The sequence below is a fragment of the Lepidochelys olivacea genome (assembly GCF_965140295.1).
Source record: "Lepidochelys olivacea isolate rLepOli2 genome assembly, chromosome: 7".
NCBI lineage: Eukaryota > Metazoa > Chordata > Testudines > Cheloniidae > Lepidochelys > Lepidochelys olivacea.
This window is the reverse complement of record NC_140417.1, coordinates 20,061,321-20,078,931: the sequence shown is the minus strand read 5'-3', so window position 1 is coordinate 20,078,931 and position 17,611 is coordinate 20,061,321. Positions and strand designations below refer to the sequence as shown.

At 44.3% G+C, this 17,611-nt stretch overlaps 1 protein-coding gene across 1 annotated transcript in view; it reads left to right on the top strand.

Annotated features, from left to right (window-relative positions):
- LOC311524210 (uncharacterized protein C3orf20) overlaps positions 1–16,393 on the top strand; it is a gene marked incomplete at its 5' end in the record, with an annotated part of 49,824 nt that extends 33,431 nt beyond the window's left edge. The window contains 3 exons of the mRNA XM_084635090.1: positions 1,171–1,313; positions 13,216–13,341; positions 16,167–16,393. Coding sequence (XP_084491216.1) covers positions 1,171–1,313; positions 13,216–13,341; positions 16,167–16,293 — 396 coding nt within the window. The 3' untranslated portion in view covers positions 16,294–16,393. The remainder of the gene's footprint in view (positions 1–1,170; positions 1,314–13,215; positions 13,342–16,166) is intronic.
- Between the last annotated feature and the right edge of the window lie 1,218 nt (positions 16,394–17,611).

The window sequence follows — 17,611 nt, the reverse complement described above, 5'->3', positions numbered from 1 at the left end:
AATCTTGCTGTTTTTCAGTTGGCTGCATTTTCATCCCAACCCAGGAAAAACACAGCTGTTTCCAGTGGGTATCAGTTTGAGCATTTGGGTTCATTTGGCCTTAAATTCCAGGGGAAGGGGTTAATAAACCCACACAGACTGAAACAAATGATCAAAAGAAAATGTAAATAACCCTTAATTTTTGCACAAACTCTAGTGCTTCCTTGATCCTCTGATCTGCAAGATTAGGCTTGAGGTCTCAAGAAAACAGGGCCCAGGAGGTACCTGATATCATATAAACAGCATCCATCTTGAATGTTCATGCTTCTGTTTCTATTCCTAGCCAGCACTTATAAGTAAAGTGAGGCATGCAAATGGAAAAAAGTTGTCATGTATTGACACACTTACATCACCAGCTTCACATTAGTCCCATGTACACGTCAATTAATTGCTCAGCCATCCTCTCCTCCAGCCTCTGTGATGCTTACAACCGCTGTTCCAGAGGAAGAAGAGGGAATGTTTTGAGATTTGAGGTTGGCTCAAACAAAACTCATTGGGTGTAAACCCAGCACAAATCAGAACCTACAATGTTTCCCCCCAAAAAAACTCCTGACCAGGAAACCACCAAACTCTGCCCAGCTCTACGACCTTGAATAGCTTCAGAATTCATGCAGCCATACGTATGTTACGCTCACATCCAGGGCAGGCTCTAGGTTTTTTGCCACCTCAAGCAAAAAAAAAAAAGGGATGGCCAGAATGCTGCCCCTGGAATTGTGCCACCCCAAGCACGTGCTTGCTTTGCTGGTGCCTAGAGCTGGTCCTGCTCTCGATCAATCTACCCTACTCTATTCCTAAAGCACAGTGTAGCGTCTAGTTGTCACTAATGTCCAGCGGGTTCATAGAAACATTGCCGGCAAAAGGGCTTTCACAGTGTGGAGGACAGTCCCATACTTTTCCACTCCAAAAGTAAGTTGAATTCCAGTCAGCACTGATGGTGTTAACTGCTCTGAAGGCAGAAAGTGTGTTTGCAGCACTCAGAGGCCCTAACCACTGGGTGAAAACATCTAAGAGTCCTGTGCAAAACAGGAAAAGGAAGCCATTTGGCCCAAGCTTTCACGCTTGGTTTTATTTTTTTTTTATGGTAAAGCGGGTTTTTTTTCCTCTTTCTTCTTCCTGCCTGTTTGTCAACAGATGTACGCTGGAGGGAAGCTGCTCTTCGGGGGCTGTGTTTTCAACGGATATGGCTGCAGCAAGAAGGACCTGCTGAAACAGATCGGCCAAGCTCGCCTCGACTGCAAGATGGGTCACTTCCTGCCAGAGAGTTTCAAATTTAGGTAAAGCAGGAAATGCGGGGAAGGGGGCCCCATGTCACACTGAGGTCTGTTTGTGACATGAACCTGGCTAACTAGGCGAAATCGAGGGGGCTGTGATAAGGAGCATGGGGGCATTGATAAGGTCATTATCGGCCATTCCAGTTAATAAACAGCATGAACGGAAAAAATAATGGAAGAAAAAAAGTAGGATCAAGTGGAATATTCTTCCCTCACGTGTTTCTGGAAGCTCCTTAATTCAGAGCACTGTGACTCGATAGAGGCATAACTAAGAGCTTGATCAATCACCCCTACTATGTGGGCATGCCCAGAGCACAGACACAACTCCCTAAGATCTGGCCTAGCATGTACTAGGAGGGATGTGGAGGAGATGTAGCCATGCTGTTACATTTCAGTTAACAAAGTCAGTGGGCTGCCTTACAAATTTGTGGTGAGCTTTTCAAAGCCAATTGGATTTAATCACAACTGAACATCTCCATCTTGATTGCCTGAGATTTCATTTCAACAACCCCTTACTCCTGCCAACTAAGCCTGCCATCAAGACACAGATATTTTGCCACACTGAAGTGTTCACCTGTATTCTGGTATTTGAGGGTTTCCTTATCTTTGGAATGGGAATCTGTTCAATTTAGTTACTGCTGGGAGTCAAACTGAAGTTTTTAATGGCCCGCCACTATTCTGCGGGAAGCTATATCTTAACTGAGATCTATCCCCCTTGTAGTTCAGAGACATAGCTGAACTATACGACAGGTAGGGCATGTCTCCAGTGAGAATTTAATTCACATTAAGGTAGGGTGTGAATTTAACGCAAAATAATTATTCCGTATTAACTCCATGTGTGGATGCTCTTATTCCAGAAGAATTCTGAATTAAACTGATTTGGAATAAGGCACTTTCATTCCAGAATAAGGGCATCCACACAAGGAGTTATTCAGGAATAGATATTCCAAAATAATTCCCTGTGTAGACAAGCCCTTAAACTCTCCCATACTTCAGGGTGTATCTCTTAGGTAGGGAGATGCATTTATTGGACTCACCTTGAGACATTTACTACTATGCGTATATTTTCACATTCATTTCGCAGGTTTTTCCCCCTGTATATCTGAAGAATATATATATATATTAAATGTAGCCCTTAAATTGTAACCAGCAGGCAGTTATCTACTTCACTGCACCACTCTGGCCTCTGTGCTCTAGCCATGGTGTTTTAGTGATCCACGGAGGTCCCAAGGGAACTGCTTGGCACATGCAAGCTGCATCAGGTGTGTGCTTGTTTGCCCAATTTACATGACATATTAGATGCCAAGGAAATGGCAGTTTTATCACTTAATTCAAAGCCAGATATACAGGCAGGATGGGAACCTAGTTCCCTCAAGCACAGCCCAGGCCTTTGAGGGTGCTTCAGTATCAACACTCTTCTCCTCTCTGTTTTATAGCAAGGCTGGAGTCTGAGCTCCGGGACCTGACTCAAAGGTTTGGGTTGTGCTATTGAGTATCCTGACTTCAGTGTCTACAATCCAGATGCATAGAAGGATTTCCCTACTCTGAGCCCCTTTGATTTAAGAGGCAAATCCTGCTCCCCCTCTCCCACCCCACAGGCATAGAAAAATCCAGAGGTCATTTTGATCTAGCAAACAATAGCAGCGAAGCCCGGGCAGCATAGGCTGCACAAGCCTGCCTAGGACCCTGGCTATGTACTCAAGCAGCTATCAATCTGATTTTCAATGAGATTTGTGCTCCTGAGTCAGGGTTTGTCTACAGGGGACAACCAGGAAAGTTAATCCAAATCAACGAAAGGTGTGAATTTGAAGTGGGCTAGTCAAACCGCATTAAGATCTTGTACAGATGCTGTTATTCAGAATTAAAGTGGCCTTAATTCAGTTTATCTTAATTCACTTCCAAACCGAATGTCCACACATGCTGCAGTCACACCTCTGGTTACAGTGGGCACATGTCTACTTTTGAAAATCCCATTCTAAATCCAATTAAATGGCTGCACAAAAGGTGCGCAAGGCAAATCAAAACCACAGCTCGGCTATAACTAAAATAAAATAAATGAAATCTACGATAAAGAAATAAATATACAAATGAATCAAATAAACGCAATATTCAAGAGGTAACAGCCTACTTGAACTGGGAGGCATCATGGCCCAATGGATAGGACCTGTACTGCTAATGCAGAGATCTCAATACTAGTTCCCACTCTGCCACTCTCTTAATGTGTGACCCTGGGCAAGTCACAAGGTAGCTTTTCAAAAGCAGCTAATGGATTTAGGCGCCCAATTACTTTCAGTGAGATGTCTGCTCCATAAAATCCCCATGTGTAAAATGATGACAATAATGCTGAATCACCTTTGTAAAGCACTTACAGATTCCAGAGGAAAAGCATTAAACATTAGCTGTTATTTAAAATGGGTAACTCCAAATAAACGCCTTTCCAGTGCTTTAAGGGGATATCTCATGCTGTGCATGCCGGGAGCATTGGTCTGTAAACTAGCAATGAGAGGTACATGCCAAGATTCCATCCACAATCGCTGCACTATGCCAAACTGGATGCCCCAAAGAGCACATCTAGCATTCAAAGGGTTAATTGGTGCTGCGTGTTGGGAGTTTATTAGGCCAGATGAGAAAATCCTTAGCTGCACGTATGATATAGGAAGGGTATGAACTCATTTGCAGTCTCTTACAGTAACCCTTCCCCACCGCTGACTAATGCCTGTTCGTTCCTGTGGTATGTAATGTTCTCTACCGTCATGTTCATGGAGGCCGAAGTTATTTTTAATGCAGCTGTAATATGGGTAGCAAAAATATCCAGGAACAGTGTTAACTTGTTTTCTTTTTCACTTTAATCTTGCTGCTCTTGGACAGGAAACACAGACTACACTGTGTACTGGAACCTGTCTCCTGAGTGTAGTAGACTGATACAGCAAGGGTGATTGACCCTTTCGCTGCTGGGCACTAGTGGTTTGTTTGCAGGAGCTTTTATGCCTTTGAAGGACTAAGGTAATTGAAACCTCTGTAACTGCAGGTTCCCTTTGAAACACTGAAAAGGTCAGTGCACACACTCTCTTTCTTTCTCTTTCTTTGTTGTTCATCTTCTTTCTTGGCATCTTATATTTCTGATCTGTACTAAAATTTGAGGGCCAGATATTTTATTCAGTCCTTGCTCCAAGCAAAATTCCCATTGACTTCAACGGATGTTTGTCTGAGTAAGGACATCAGGTTTAGGAAGACATTTTCTCTTTGGGCAGGTTATTCCATAACTGTTTTCTATGAGGTTTCCTGCACCTTCCTCCAAACCATCTGATGTTGCCCATCACCGGAGACATAATATTGGATTAGATGGACCTTGGGTCTGATGTGATATGGCAGTTCCTATGTTACTGTGAATATAACATAGAAAATCCTGCAGGTTCTATATTGGGGTCTCAAAGTCCCAGCCCGTGGGCCATCTGCGGCCCAAGAACCTCCGTACTGCAGCCCACGGAAACTTTTTAAAAAGTTATTTCATCCGGCCCCCATGGCTGCCAGCTGGGGGGAGGAGGGGCAGGAGGGGAGCGGGCAGGAGAGATTTGCATGCCCCTCCCCCCGGAGGAGAGACCCATGCAGCCACGCTGCTGGCTCTGTCTGCTGCAGGTGCTGCTCCCCCTTCCCCCCACCACAGCTCCCATCGGCCGGGGGAGAGGGACAGAGGTATCATAACTAGTCGCTGGGCAGAGTCAGCCATGGAGGCAGCGTCACTAGTCGCCGGGCAGAGTCAGCCAGGACTGCGTGAGGCCAAGGGAGCGAAGTGACCTTATTGGCCCGCTGGGAGGATTTGAGGACTGGCACTGACCCTAAGGTAAACTAAGTTTGAGACCTCTGTTCTATATTGTATAGGGCTAAACTGACCAGCCCTTTTAAACCCAGGACCATAGACATTTTCCAGGCTGCTTACATGTAGTAGGAGTCACCACAAAGTGGCACGACTTTGCATGACCTCAAGGCAGACAGAGCAAGTTATCAAGTTTTGTCTGGGGACCATCATACTTTCACAGCGATTCTCACTGTGTGTTTGTGTATAAAGGTTTAATAAAATGCATTCTCAGAGCCGTGAGGAAAGCTGCTGACCCAAAGCATGCACATTCTGCAAACCCCCTCTCTAAAGGAGGAGAGCTCAGTGCAGCCAACTCTGGAGCCAATCAGTGCTGCTTGGCTGTATGACTTGGGGGTGGGGGTGATGGTCAGTTAAGAATAACACAAAGCGCTCGGGTCCAAATCCGTCCCTGCTCTATGTCCATTCATGTCAACGGGCCTAAACCTGGGGTAGATTTGGCCCCATTTGTCCTCCGGGTCTGAGTGTGCTCCCAGCCCTTGGCATTTGAAATGGATTTGGGAGCTTACATGTGAGGCTGTGTGCACTGTGGAGGGAAATGGGGGGCCAGCCCGATAGTCTTAAAATAAAGGCACAGGATAGATTAAATTACGTTAAAAAGATGGTAGAGGAACCTCATCTGGATGGACTTTTCAATCACAGCCAGGCACTAACCAAGTGCAATGAGGCTCAGATGTCTGGGGGGGAGGGTGTCTGTGCAGAAGGCACAATGATGGCACAAGACTCAGGTATATCTGGGGGCTGTTGTATCCCAGTGAGTGACCCGCAGTAGCGTTGTTTGCTGTATTTCAGACCATACCATGTTTCACACAGCCCCAGGGCAGAACACTAAAGAGCCCCAGACAGTCCCATGTTGCAGCACTGCATCCCCTTGGAGTGGGGCATTAGCATGCTGATAACAAGATGTCTCCGTGCGATGGGGACGGCAGAGCTGTAGGAATCAGGAAGCCATTTTACGTCACCGGGGCTTGTCCGTGATCTTACACTCGGACTGACGGATGAGGCTGAGATAAGGGAGGAAGCAGAGAAACATTGCATCGTGGCTGCAAGCATTCATTCTCCCTGCAGAATGTGACGAATGGGGAGGAAGGACGGGTGGGATAGTGAGGTGGAATGTGGCTCCTCCTCACCCAACCTCTCCCATGGTCATAAATAGATTGGATCACAAAAAACGAGAGTGAGGATCAACTGTTTGTTCCTAAGGGCTTCCACCTTCCCTTCTGCTGGTCTGAAGCCAGGAGTTTGTAGTGTGGAAAATGTAGACATGTAAGGCAAAATTTTCCCTCCTGCCTCAGCTGTGGACACCTGATCTGCAGCATGGTGTAGAGACTACAGCAGACGCAGGTGAGACAGGGAAGAGGGCTCAGCCAATGGCGAGTCTTTTAGCTGTCAGACTGGAGAAGAAAGCACAGATTGGCTAGATGCTGCGGTGGAAGAACGAATAGGGTTTGGTGACAGCCTAGAGGTGCGAGTGATATGAACAGGGCTAAATCTGATAGCAGTGCCCTTCCAAACATGGGTAATGGGATGGAGGATGGCACATCTGGTGATGAAGAAAGGAGACAGTGGAGGAGTTCAGTTCCAGTTTTGCTGAAGTTGACTTGGTAGTGGGAGTAATTGGAGATGTGGGACCATGCAGAAGGGGAGAGGTCAGGGCCATCAAGTTGTACATGAACCCAATAATTAGAACATGGCTTGTCATAGACAAGACAAGAACAAGGGCTGCAGTCAATGGCTGGAGTCTCCCAAGGATTTAACACAGGTCAGTGGTGGTGTGTTTTTACAAAACAAACAAGAAAACAGAACCATGCTACCAAGTTCAGCCAGTAACAGGAAAGCACCACAGCTGTGTTCTCTTCTGGGCGTGCCATTGTGAACTGCCTGGGGTGTGGGCAAGAAAATAAGCCAAAGGCTTGTGTATTAGGATGCATTCAACATAGAAAAGGAATGCTAGAAAGTGGCAAAAAAAAGGAAAACCTATCAGTCTGAAGGACAGTGAGACAAATCTCTGGCACTGAATTTTCAGGAAAGGTCAAAGGTAGTGGAATGTTTATGAAACGTTTCAAGACAGGTCCATATCCCACCCCACCTGCTTGGATTCCTAAGAAGTCATAGCAAGCGATCAATATTTGTCTTGTTGAAACAAGTCAGAGAGTGGGAGTAAGAAGAAGGTGAATACATCATGGCTTTGTCATAAGACAAATAGACAATCTAAGACAGAATCGCGCTTCCTAGAGTACTGGCCATTTAGTAGTAATTATTTTAAAGGCTCAGCATGACAGCAGCAAAATATGCAGAAGTCATAAGATTTGCTCAGCTGCTTTAAGAGTCTGAGGTCCCTGCTGTTTCTCAGTGCTATTCCTATTAGTTTTTATTAGCACTAAGAATATTGCAATAGTGTTGCTATTGCATTGAATGCACCTATAGTGAAATTTATCCCAGGACAGGGTATGCAGAAAACAATACAAGACTGTGTCTCGGGCAAACACAGGTGCCTTAAACCCCACAGAGACTAAGGAACTGGGTTATCCAGTTAATGTTTCAGGTAGTGATGGATTATGCATTGCACATTTATCGTAAGTAAAGTCCCTGAGTTTTTGCTGGTCTGCATAATCGGCTGTAATAAATTATCAAAGAGCCAGTCGCTCCCAGTCCTAAACTGCATTAATGCTTGTGCAGTCCGTCAATGTCTCTGTCCATTGCTGTGAATAATTGAGTGCAGTGACATAGGCTGGAACTTTGCTAATAGTTAAAATGCTTTCAAATTAAAGCGAGTAATGGAGGGAACAAAGAAGACTGACTGCAAACCATGTCCATAGGTGGGTCATTTGGAGCTTTATTCCTGTTGCTGGAAGTTCGAATAGCCCTCCATATACATTCCCCAACTTTCTGACATCCCCCAAAATCAAACCAAAACAACTTCTGCTTTGTAAAGGCTCTTGGATAAAGCCAATGTTGATTTGATCCCAGCTTTTCTTCTCTTCTGACATTCATTTTCGTATTGCATTTCTTTACTGTTGCTTCCATTCTTCAGTGTTCTGGAGGAAACTTTCAAAGCACCATACAGGAGAATCCTGAGAATGATGTTACTTCAAGCATTAATTTTGTGGGAATATTCCCTGAAAAGCACAGCCCACTGAAAACTGAATCCAGGTCTTTAGAGAACTTGAGTTCTGACTAATCTTAGTGCTTAAAACCACAGGAAATCCTCTCCCATAGTATGCAACCACAGAGCAATTTCTTGCTCAGGCAAATACCAGATGGCAAGAGTCCATGCTGGCATGAAGGATTTCCTCAGCTTTATAACACTTTATAGGATGCTTTTCATTCATGGCTTTCAAAGCACTTTACTCCACTAAGAAAGTGTCATCTCCCTTCTTCAGGGAAACTGCAGTGTAAAGAGATTTAGTACGGTTGGCCAAAAATGTTCTGTCAAAACTGTTTTTCGATGGAAAATTTGTTTTTTGACAGAATAAACCTTTTGGTGAAGTGTCACCTTTCTCTGGAAATGTCTGATTTTTTTCATCAAACAGGTACCCCAAAACTGAAAAGTGTGTTGTTTTTGGCTGAAAACTGAATGGAGTTTAGTTGCAACATGTCCCCATTCTTCTTCCTGGGCTGGGCTCTTCAGCTAAACTTCATCTTCTGTGATGCACTGTGGCCATGGGCCTTACCTGATGTACTGCCTTCCCTCGAGCAAAGGGTGTGATTCATCATGAGAAATGTAGTCGGATCAGGGAGCCTGGCCTATAGAGGAGAATGGGAGCATGGGACACCCAAACTGTAACTCTCATGAGGCACAGCCCCTGCATTTCCACACTGAATATTTCATTTTCCATCTGAAAGATTTTGATTTTTGGCCAAAAAGTCAAAATTTTCAGCAGAACTGAAACAGTTCTGCTCCAACCTCCTCCAATAGTTCCAACCAGTTCTATTACCAAGTGACTTTCCCAAGCCCAGTCAGGGGCAAATCTGTGAACAAAGCCTAGATCTCCTGTCTCCCAGTCCTTTGTCTTCGCCTCTCAATCACAGTGCCTCCAACTTCTGAATAATGTGGACATTGTTAGAAGGAACAGAAAAAGAAGATGTAAAAGACTGCTAATTGCTCCCCACACTCTGGCATTGGTAATAAACAGGTCATATAGAATGTGCCTGTCTGAGCCAAATGGGCAGCCTCTGCCCACTGCTCTGAAAGCAGGGTTACAGCTGACCATTTAAAATGTGTATCAGACTTGCTGATCCATCAGCCTCCTTTTTGCAGTATCCCCATAAATCTCCTGAGGTACAGTCACCCTCGCACACAATATGATCATTGACACAGTCGGTGCAGTTAGCTGGAAAGACCCAGTACTAATGTTAATAAAAATTCTGACAAGAATAATGAAAAACCTGCCAGTTGCAATACAAAATATTGCTCTTCTGGGAAATTAAAGGTTTTATTCTATGGTGGTATCCATGACGTATACCCACCTACACCCATGTTGCACAGGAAGACAACAGCAAAACCCTAAAGCCTATGTGAATACATTTTCCCCAACCTGGGACTCAGTTTAACCGTGCCCATGTTGACAGAAATCGCCATGGCTAAGCATCTCATTACACTACGCCCAAGATACCATCAGTATCTAAATAACAGGCCACGGCAGCTGGAGCACTGGAAATTGAAGCTGTTACCTCTTAATTGGAAAGGGCAGCAGCTCCAAGGCATGGTCTCACCTGTGGACGGCTGGCTCTCCTTGGATAGAAGCAATTTCTGTTGCTTGAGCGGCAAGTCCCTTTATGGATACTTCAACGAGAAATCTCATTTTGTTTTATCAGGAACAATCCAAGATAAAATGAGGCAAGTAGTGAAAAATAAAGCCCAAAGCATTTCCACCCTTAATGTCAGAGATCCTCCATCAAGCTGTGATTTTCCACAATCTATCCTGCAAAACAGCATGTGATAACTATATCAGGTCACTGAAAAATGGGACTAAACTTTCAATATCTTCCTCCCAGGGATCTCATAAAGCAGGCTGATTGGGACACCGCTCAATGAATGTGCCTCCCTTGGCACTGCCATTGTATTACATAGCTGAGGCCATTGATATGATGTTATATACTGAGGGCACTTTGCTAGCGTCTAGCTCTCCAAATGTGGTACAGAGTCTCCTTTGACATGTGTTCCTCATCAATTTCAGTTGCAACTCTGCAGTCCCTCTCTCTTGCCCCATACACCAGAATCTGTCTATATACATGCTGAGATGATACCACAGTGGAAGGTGCCTTAGAAAAACCTCAGCTAGATGGGTCACAGTGACCTTGGGTATAGCGAAACTCCACTTGTGGCAAAGTAGAATGAAAGCCCTGACTTATTTCAATGCATTGTAGTGTGCAGACATCTACTTATAGCTGGATGAGACCTCCGCCTGCCATGTAAGTCTTCTGTGTGAGCCCTGTCCTGAAAAAGTGAGCAAACCCCAGTTAAAGGAGTAGCATGAAAATGTGCTAAAGCACAGCAGAGCTGAAGGGACGGATCGTCATCCCAATGTCGATCATAGGACCTGGTATACGTGTCCAGCCAGCTCGCTGATGGCTAGTGCTGGGTGTTAGGCTATGGGAGTCTAATACTGAGTGCGTGATACTTTAGAGAGGCAAATGACTAAATGTCCTGCCCTGTGAAGATTATACTCTACATAGGCATGGGTGCAGTTCTCGTCTGTCCCCTCCATAAGGTAGATCCATATTGTCTTTGGACCACGTGGCCATTTCTCATTCATGGCCATTTCTCATTCATTTCTCCCCGCTCCATTTCCCTGGAAGGAGACAGCATGGCTATCACCTTCCCAGCATGCAGAGTGGGTGTACTGTTTCCCAAATAGGTTCTCTGCTGCTTTGCTCCCCTTCCCTCCCCAAGCCAATAGAAACACATCACTTCCACTGTTTTAGGCCCTTATGTGCCCATTTAAAATTCCTGATGATTTCACCCTATAAAGAGGGTTCACGTGTGCATGGGTCTGTGACTGTCCATATTTACCATAGCATATAATTTTTTAATGATTTGTGTTTAGCTACAAATGGTTTGGGTAAGCTACAGCGAGTGTCCAGATCATGGACAACAGAGCTAAGACCCATGAAGTCCTGTAACGCAGCCAGCCTAATTGCTGATACAGGGTGCTGCCTACGAGGAGTTGTCAGTGCAGTCTTTACTTGGGCAAAGTTTGATGCCTATGATCCAGATGGTCTGTTTCAAGTACTAGTGCTAAACTGTACATCAGGAACCTGCTGGGATTGTGAGTAATCAGGCTTATGAATTAATTTAGCTAGGAAAAAATAAACGACGCAAAGTAAGAACCTATTAGAAGGGAATTGCAGGTATGCATTCTCCCTTAACAAGAGAATGCGATCACAGGTGTATTTCATAATGGACTCTTCTCATCACTTCATTACACAAAAGCTATCAGCCCCATTTAGTGTAATGAAGTTTCACTATTCACTTCACCCTTTAGCAGCCCTCTGGAAATTCGGTTTCTTGTAAAGCCGTGTGCTTTATCTGGGGGCTAGCAAGGGTATAAAGAAGTAGTTAGGAAAAATGCATTTTAAAGGGAAATTGTTAAGCTTAATGAGCCCCAAACTTGACTTTTGTCTCATTTTGTTCTCTTTGATTCTTACATGTGATTCCCCCCCCCCAATGCTCTCTTTTCTATAAACAGTGCTAGCTACCCCGTCCTAAAATCTATCACACCACCACAGTAACCCTAGGACCACAAACTACTGGCCCTGGCTTAGTTCTCATGAGTCACACTGCAAAAATTAACTAAAGTCTAGCACTTATAAGCAGCCCTCCTTATCAGCACAGATCTGAAAGTGATTTACAAGGACGAATAAACATAATTGTCTCCATTTTTCAGGTGTTCAGAGAGGTTTACCTTTGCTAATACGGTGAGATAGTGGCACAGCTGGGAATAGGACCCAAATCTTCAGGCACCACAGAACGATGGTGTCTCCCACACAAGCCACTGTGAGCGTCTAGGGGGAATTCGAAATGGGTGGTAAGGTTTTAGTTCCAGCTTGCAAGGAGCGGTTATAAGGAACAGTGTGTTTGTTTTCATTTTAAATAATGTCGCATTTAAAGACCATTCGCTTATTCTGGGACATGATTCCACCTACAGCTCTGTGAGCATTCAGGACAAACTTTGGATCATTTCCACCAGTGAATATGTTGCTTCACTGGGAACAAGGCAACATATCAACTTGGGCGAAAGCTTTCTTTTTTCCCTTTCAATTCCACGCAGCAAATTTTTGCCATTTTCCATGGTGAAGCCCAGTTTTGTTTAACAAATTGGCAGAGATTTAATCTCCCTCACTTTTATAGAAACCAGATAGAGAGTGGGCAAGATTCAGAACTGGTGTAACTGGGTGCAACAAGAACAATGCTGGAGTAAATGGTGTGTACGTGGACACACTAACTCTGAATTTTACTGCTACCATTTATATGACAGTAGCATCTGCAGGCCCCAACTGAGATCAAGGTCCCATTGTGGTAAGTGCAGTACAAACACAGAGTAAGACATAATCCCTGTCCCAAATTGCTTACAGTCCAAATACACAAGACAGACAAAGGGTAGGATGGGAAACAGGGTCAGAGAGAGGTGACGTGACTTGCCCGAGATCACACAGCTAGTCAGTGGTAGAGCTGGGAATAAAATTCAGCTTTCCTGATTCCCAGTCCAGTGTTCTGTCTACCAGACCATGTTGCCCTTCTCCATTTGGCTATTGATGGAATTCAGAAAAGGGCTAGATAATTTTAGATCCAATATTTAGTGGCTGTTTAGGCTTAGGTAATAACAGTTATAAAAACTCATTCTTCAGGATGTAAGATGATGATCTTGTGGTCAAGGCAGCAGACTCTGGATTCTGCTCCTGGCTTTGCCCTAGACTTCCTGTGTTCAGGTCTGGACGTGTGGTTCTGGCTCTCCACTGGCAATGCTGAACAGATGCTCTTGAAATGCTAATCGGCATTACCGAATGCAATTCTTTTTGTCTTTGCAGTTCTATCCCTGTGGAGGACCCTGACCAGGACAAATTGAATAGCCAACAAGATTCAGTGGAGACAACTAGTGAAGAGCCTTCTTTAGTGCCCAAGGGGAAAGATACTCCCCGCTCAAAGCTAAAGATGTAAGTCCAGGGAAGGCTGTCCCAGGGAAGGCTGCCCCTGAAAAAGCCAGGAATTAGCTGAAACATCTGCAGGTGTTCCCTATTAGCTGCCCTCGGTTAAAAACTTTTTTTAAATCAAGGGTTTGGTCTTTAGAGAAAAAAGAGGCATGGGAGTGACTTATTTTGCAGGCCTCCTGGGCTTTCTGCTAGCTCCTCTCTAACCCTGATTGTAAACGACATCTTTTTTTAAAATTGGTGCAGAGAGAAGCTAAAGAAAGGATTGGTGTCTTTTTAGCTTAGGATGCCATTTCTCTCCCTCCACTCAGGAGACAACTTGCTGCAGCGGGAGTGGCGAGTTTAATGGAAAAGGTGACTCTGTGTAATCTGACCTTTCCTTAAAAGTGCTGTAGGGAATGTGGTGATGCACAGAGATCCTCAGGAAAACATGTCATTTGTTTTTGTGCCTGCATCCCCTATGTTAGTGAAGAGGAACTTTTAAACACTCCTTGTTTGGACTGAGGAGGGACTAGATGGGGGTCTCTCCTCTGCCTCACCCTTCACCCACTGATTCCATTTGGATCTCATGCCACCGTGTGATACCTCTTGGTAGCTGCTGACTTTAGCACAGTGACCATGGAACTGAGCTCAAGTCAGTAGAAGATTTGCTTGTGAGAGGCATCATATACATATGAGAGTTTTGGAAGGACAAAGCTGTATTCTGCCACTGGGCTCAGTTATGCCCTCACTTGCTCTCATTGAAGTCAATGGGGTTGCGTTGCATGAAGAACTGGGTTCTTTGATTTCATGGTACTTTCAGCACCTAAACATGGGCTTCAACCATGTTACCTAAAGGAGAACCCTTCTAGTTGTGAAATAGTAGGAGGTTCCATAATCACTAGAACTAACCAGTGGAGTGAGACATTATCTCGTGCATTAGGCCAGTGAATTATCTCAGATACTATGATGATGTGCACCCTAGAATTGTGATGGCTGGTACTGATGACAGGGTGGATGTGGGGATCAGTTATGGCTGATGAAGTTTTTCCCACTATTTCAAAGGTGCTGAATGCTCTGACAAGCTATCTTGGTGTTCCAAATTAATTTTCCATCAGTGGCTTCCATAACTATGATTGCCCAAATTCAAGTCAACCCAAAATTTGTTTTATTTGTAGTCTCAACATAATTTCCATACCTGTCCATCACTCAGCTGCCTCAGCATTTAGCATAAATGATATGTTCTGCTTAGGAGAAGCCCAGCAGTGGAGTTAACAAGGGGTAAAACAGGTCAGGTGTGAGGCACACTGGCAGACCGGTGTAGAGTTCTGAAGATTGCAACAGGGGATATGTGGGGCTATGTGCCATGATGCTGAGATGCATTTACCGAGCTATGGGTGGGGGAGGAGAGCCTGCGCAGAAGTGGAGGAGGCCCCTTGGTCCTGTACTTCAGCTGACCAGGACATCACCTCTTAGATGTTGGACTCTTAGATTTTCTTGTTCTGATGAGTCAGCACTGATTACATCAGTCAAGTTACTGTAGTCAGTATTAAAATAGGACTGACCAACAGACTGGACATTCACTCCCGGGGAATTTAAAAACATGCTTTTCTAAAAGGAATAAAATAGCATTGTCTTGTGGAAAGCCACTTGCAAATTAATTCTTTTTAAATTAATGACACAGTTTTTTAGTACTTCCACAATAAGGGGGAGAAGGGAATCTGATTTTGTGCCTCTGAAGCCCTTAATAAGTTAAGTGATGTGTCTAGAGAAACATCCCCCTCATCTGTAGAGTTCAAGTTTTAGAGGAGTGCTGTCTAAACTTTTAGGCACCCTAAATATGTAGAACTTTTTGCAATCATCATAATCCTTGGTAAGGGCGAGAAATTGTTTAGAGTGGCCCATAGGATTTAACGAGGAGCAGTGGGAGGAAACTGAAAAAATAACATGTAGGGTGATTATTAGTAAAAGTATCTTCACAGTGAGGTCTCAGGCTGTAGGATAATATGCCTGGGATAGAAACTCCATCCCTCAAGTTGTTTAGAACTAGCCTAGACAAAGCAATTGACTGTACACTCCAGAAAATGGTTCTGGATGGACAGGTGAATATTATCACACAGTAGGCCACTCCCAACTCTAAATTTCTGTGGGTCAGATTCCACTCTGACATATACCTGTGAATCTCCCACTGGACACAATGGGAATCTGCCCATGAATATACATAAAAAGGACAGAATGTAGCACAAAGAACCTATCAAAGCGTAAAATGAGACCTTAGATAGAGGCTGAATTCTGCTCTAAGGGCATGTCTACACTGCCCTGCAGTTTGGACTGTGAAGGTGTGAATAGCAGCATGCACCAAAATGCTGCACTGTAAATCCCCCATGTGGATGCTGTGGGCACAAATATACATATCCCTAGTTCACACTAATGTCCTTCTCCTCAGTTGGGACTAATTGATTTGACAGGAGTTTCTTTGGTGTAACAGAGAGCTAAATTCAACCTTATGTTGCCGCTTTGGTTTGGTTTGTTGCACTTTGCTCCAACCCCCACAGTTAAGACTAATCTAGTCCTCTCCTGTTTTCTAATCAGAGCCCCAATGGGTGGAGTAGGAGTGTGGGGTCAGGTCAAATAAGACATAATTAGGACTGTCTTGGGCATTTAAATGAGTTAGCCCATTTCTGAGGAGGCTGTTTTAATAGGTATCATATCTTTATATTGCTGAACTGTGCTTTTCCTAACAGGGCTTTATTTTTCCCATATGAAATATTTAGGATCTGATTTATAGATACCTTCCCTCAAACTACAAGACAACTCAACCCCCTTTACCCTCTCTGTATTTTCCTTACTAGATTAAAGACTTTGACAGCCATAAAGTGCATCTTTTCAATGCAGCAGCAGCAGAAGCAGAAGAAAAACCAAAAATCTCAAATAGCACAAGCAAAAGACAGCAGAAGAACCAGTGAGGCTAGAAAATAGACACCCCAGGCATCTACTTCACACAGAGATACCTGTCCATAGCTACATCTTTCTAAACCTACTCTGCCATTTTGTCCAATCTGTTATATTTTGATTGTTAGTAACAGGAAATATTTACTTTTAAAATCTCAATATAAAATTGCAGTCAGCAAATGCTTCTTGGTTTGCTTGGTCTTGTTTTCCTCACTTAAAGAAGGTTCCTCCCCATGTACACTGACCCCAGTGCTTGCACAATGCCTGGAGAATTCGAGCTCGACAGAAGAACCAGAGAGAAACCAAATCATTGAGGATTCATGTGAACTAAGTGTCTGCTTTAACAAGTGTCCAAAGACATCCTAGAATGTCTTTGCAATGGAGGTAGGGGAATAAGCTAACACTGAACAAGTCCAGGTGAGCCAGGAACGTAGAGGAATCTCTGCAGTAAGCTTGTTGGAGTATCTGCATTTTCGAGGGCTTGCCATAAAGGTGTAAGAAGCAAAAAAGGGAGGATAACAGCCTGTTTAGATAATACTCTGGCAACCAGTATGATAGTACACTCAGTTCTATATGACTGGAGAGGCCCAGGACTGGGATAAACAAGAGATGCTGGCGAGCAGTACTGAGGTGCCCTGGCAGAGTTGTGAGAAGGGGGCTCTCCGAAATAACTAGGAGTAAAGCAGGTCAGGATAGAGGGATTTTGACAGAGCTGTGGGGGTGACCCTACAATTGGAAAGGAACTGATACAGGTCAGGATGAAGGCATATTGGCAAAGATACTTCAGTGCATCTCCAGGCAACCCCAACCAGTGGGCTCCTGCCATGTGGTGCTCTGGTCAGAATTTAAAGCTGCCACCCACCCCCTGAAATAGGATTCCAATCCAGTGCAACAGCCCCTGTGTCTGTAAGGAGGACATTTCACATCCCTTTGCCAGCAGGAGTGAATCTGCTCCATTGTCTGCAGATAAAAGAGGAAGGACATCAGGGAAGAGCTCCCAGCTGATTGGAGGTGGAGTTTATCTAACATTAAACACATAACAAAACTGCACTGGCATAATGCCCTTGTTTTTAAATACATATGGAGAGCTACCTACCAACGACATTTAATGAGAAAAGGTGGGTGAGGTAATATCTTTCACTGGACCAACTTCTGTTAGTCAGGGAGACAAGCTTCTGAGCTTATATGACCCTGAAGAAGAGTCTCTCTAATATCCTGGGACAGACCCAGCTACAACACAACTGCAGTGGTATTTAAGGCAGGCTTCTTTCCTCATCAGAACATATAGGTAGGCTTTTCTCCAGCATATTTAATCAAACTCACTTGGCTTCCAGGGGCACAGCAG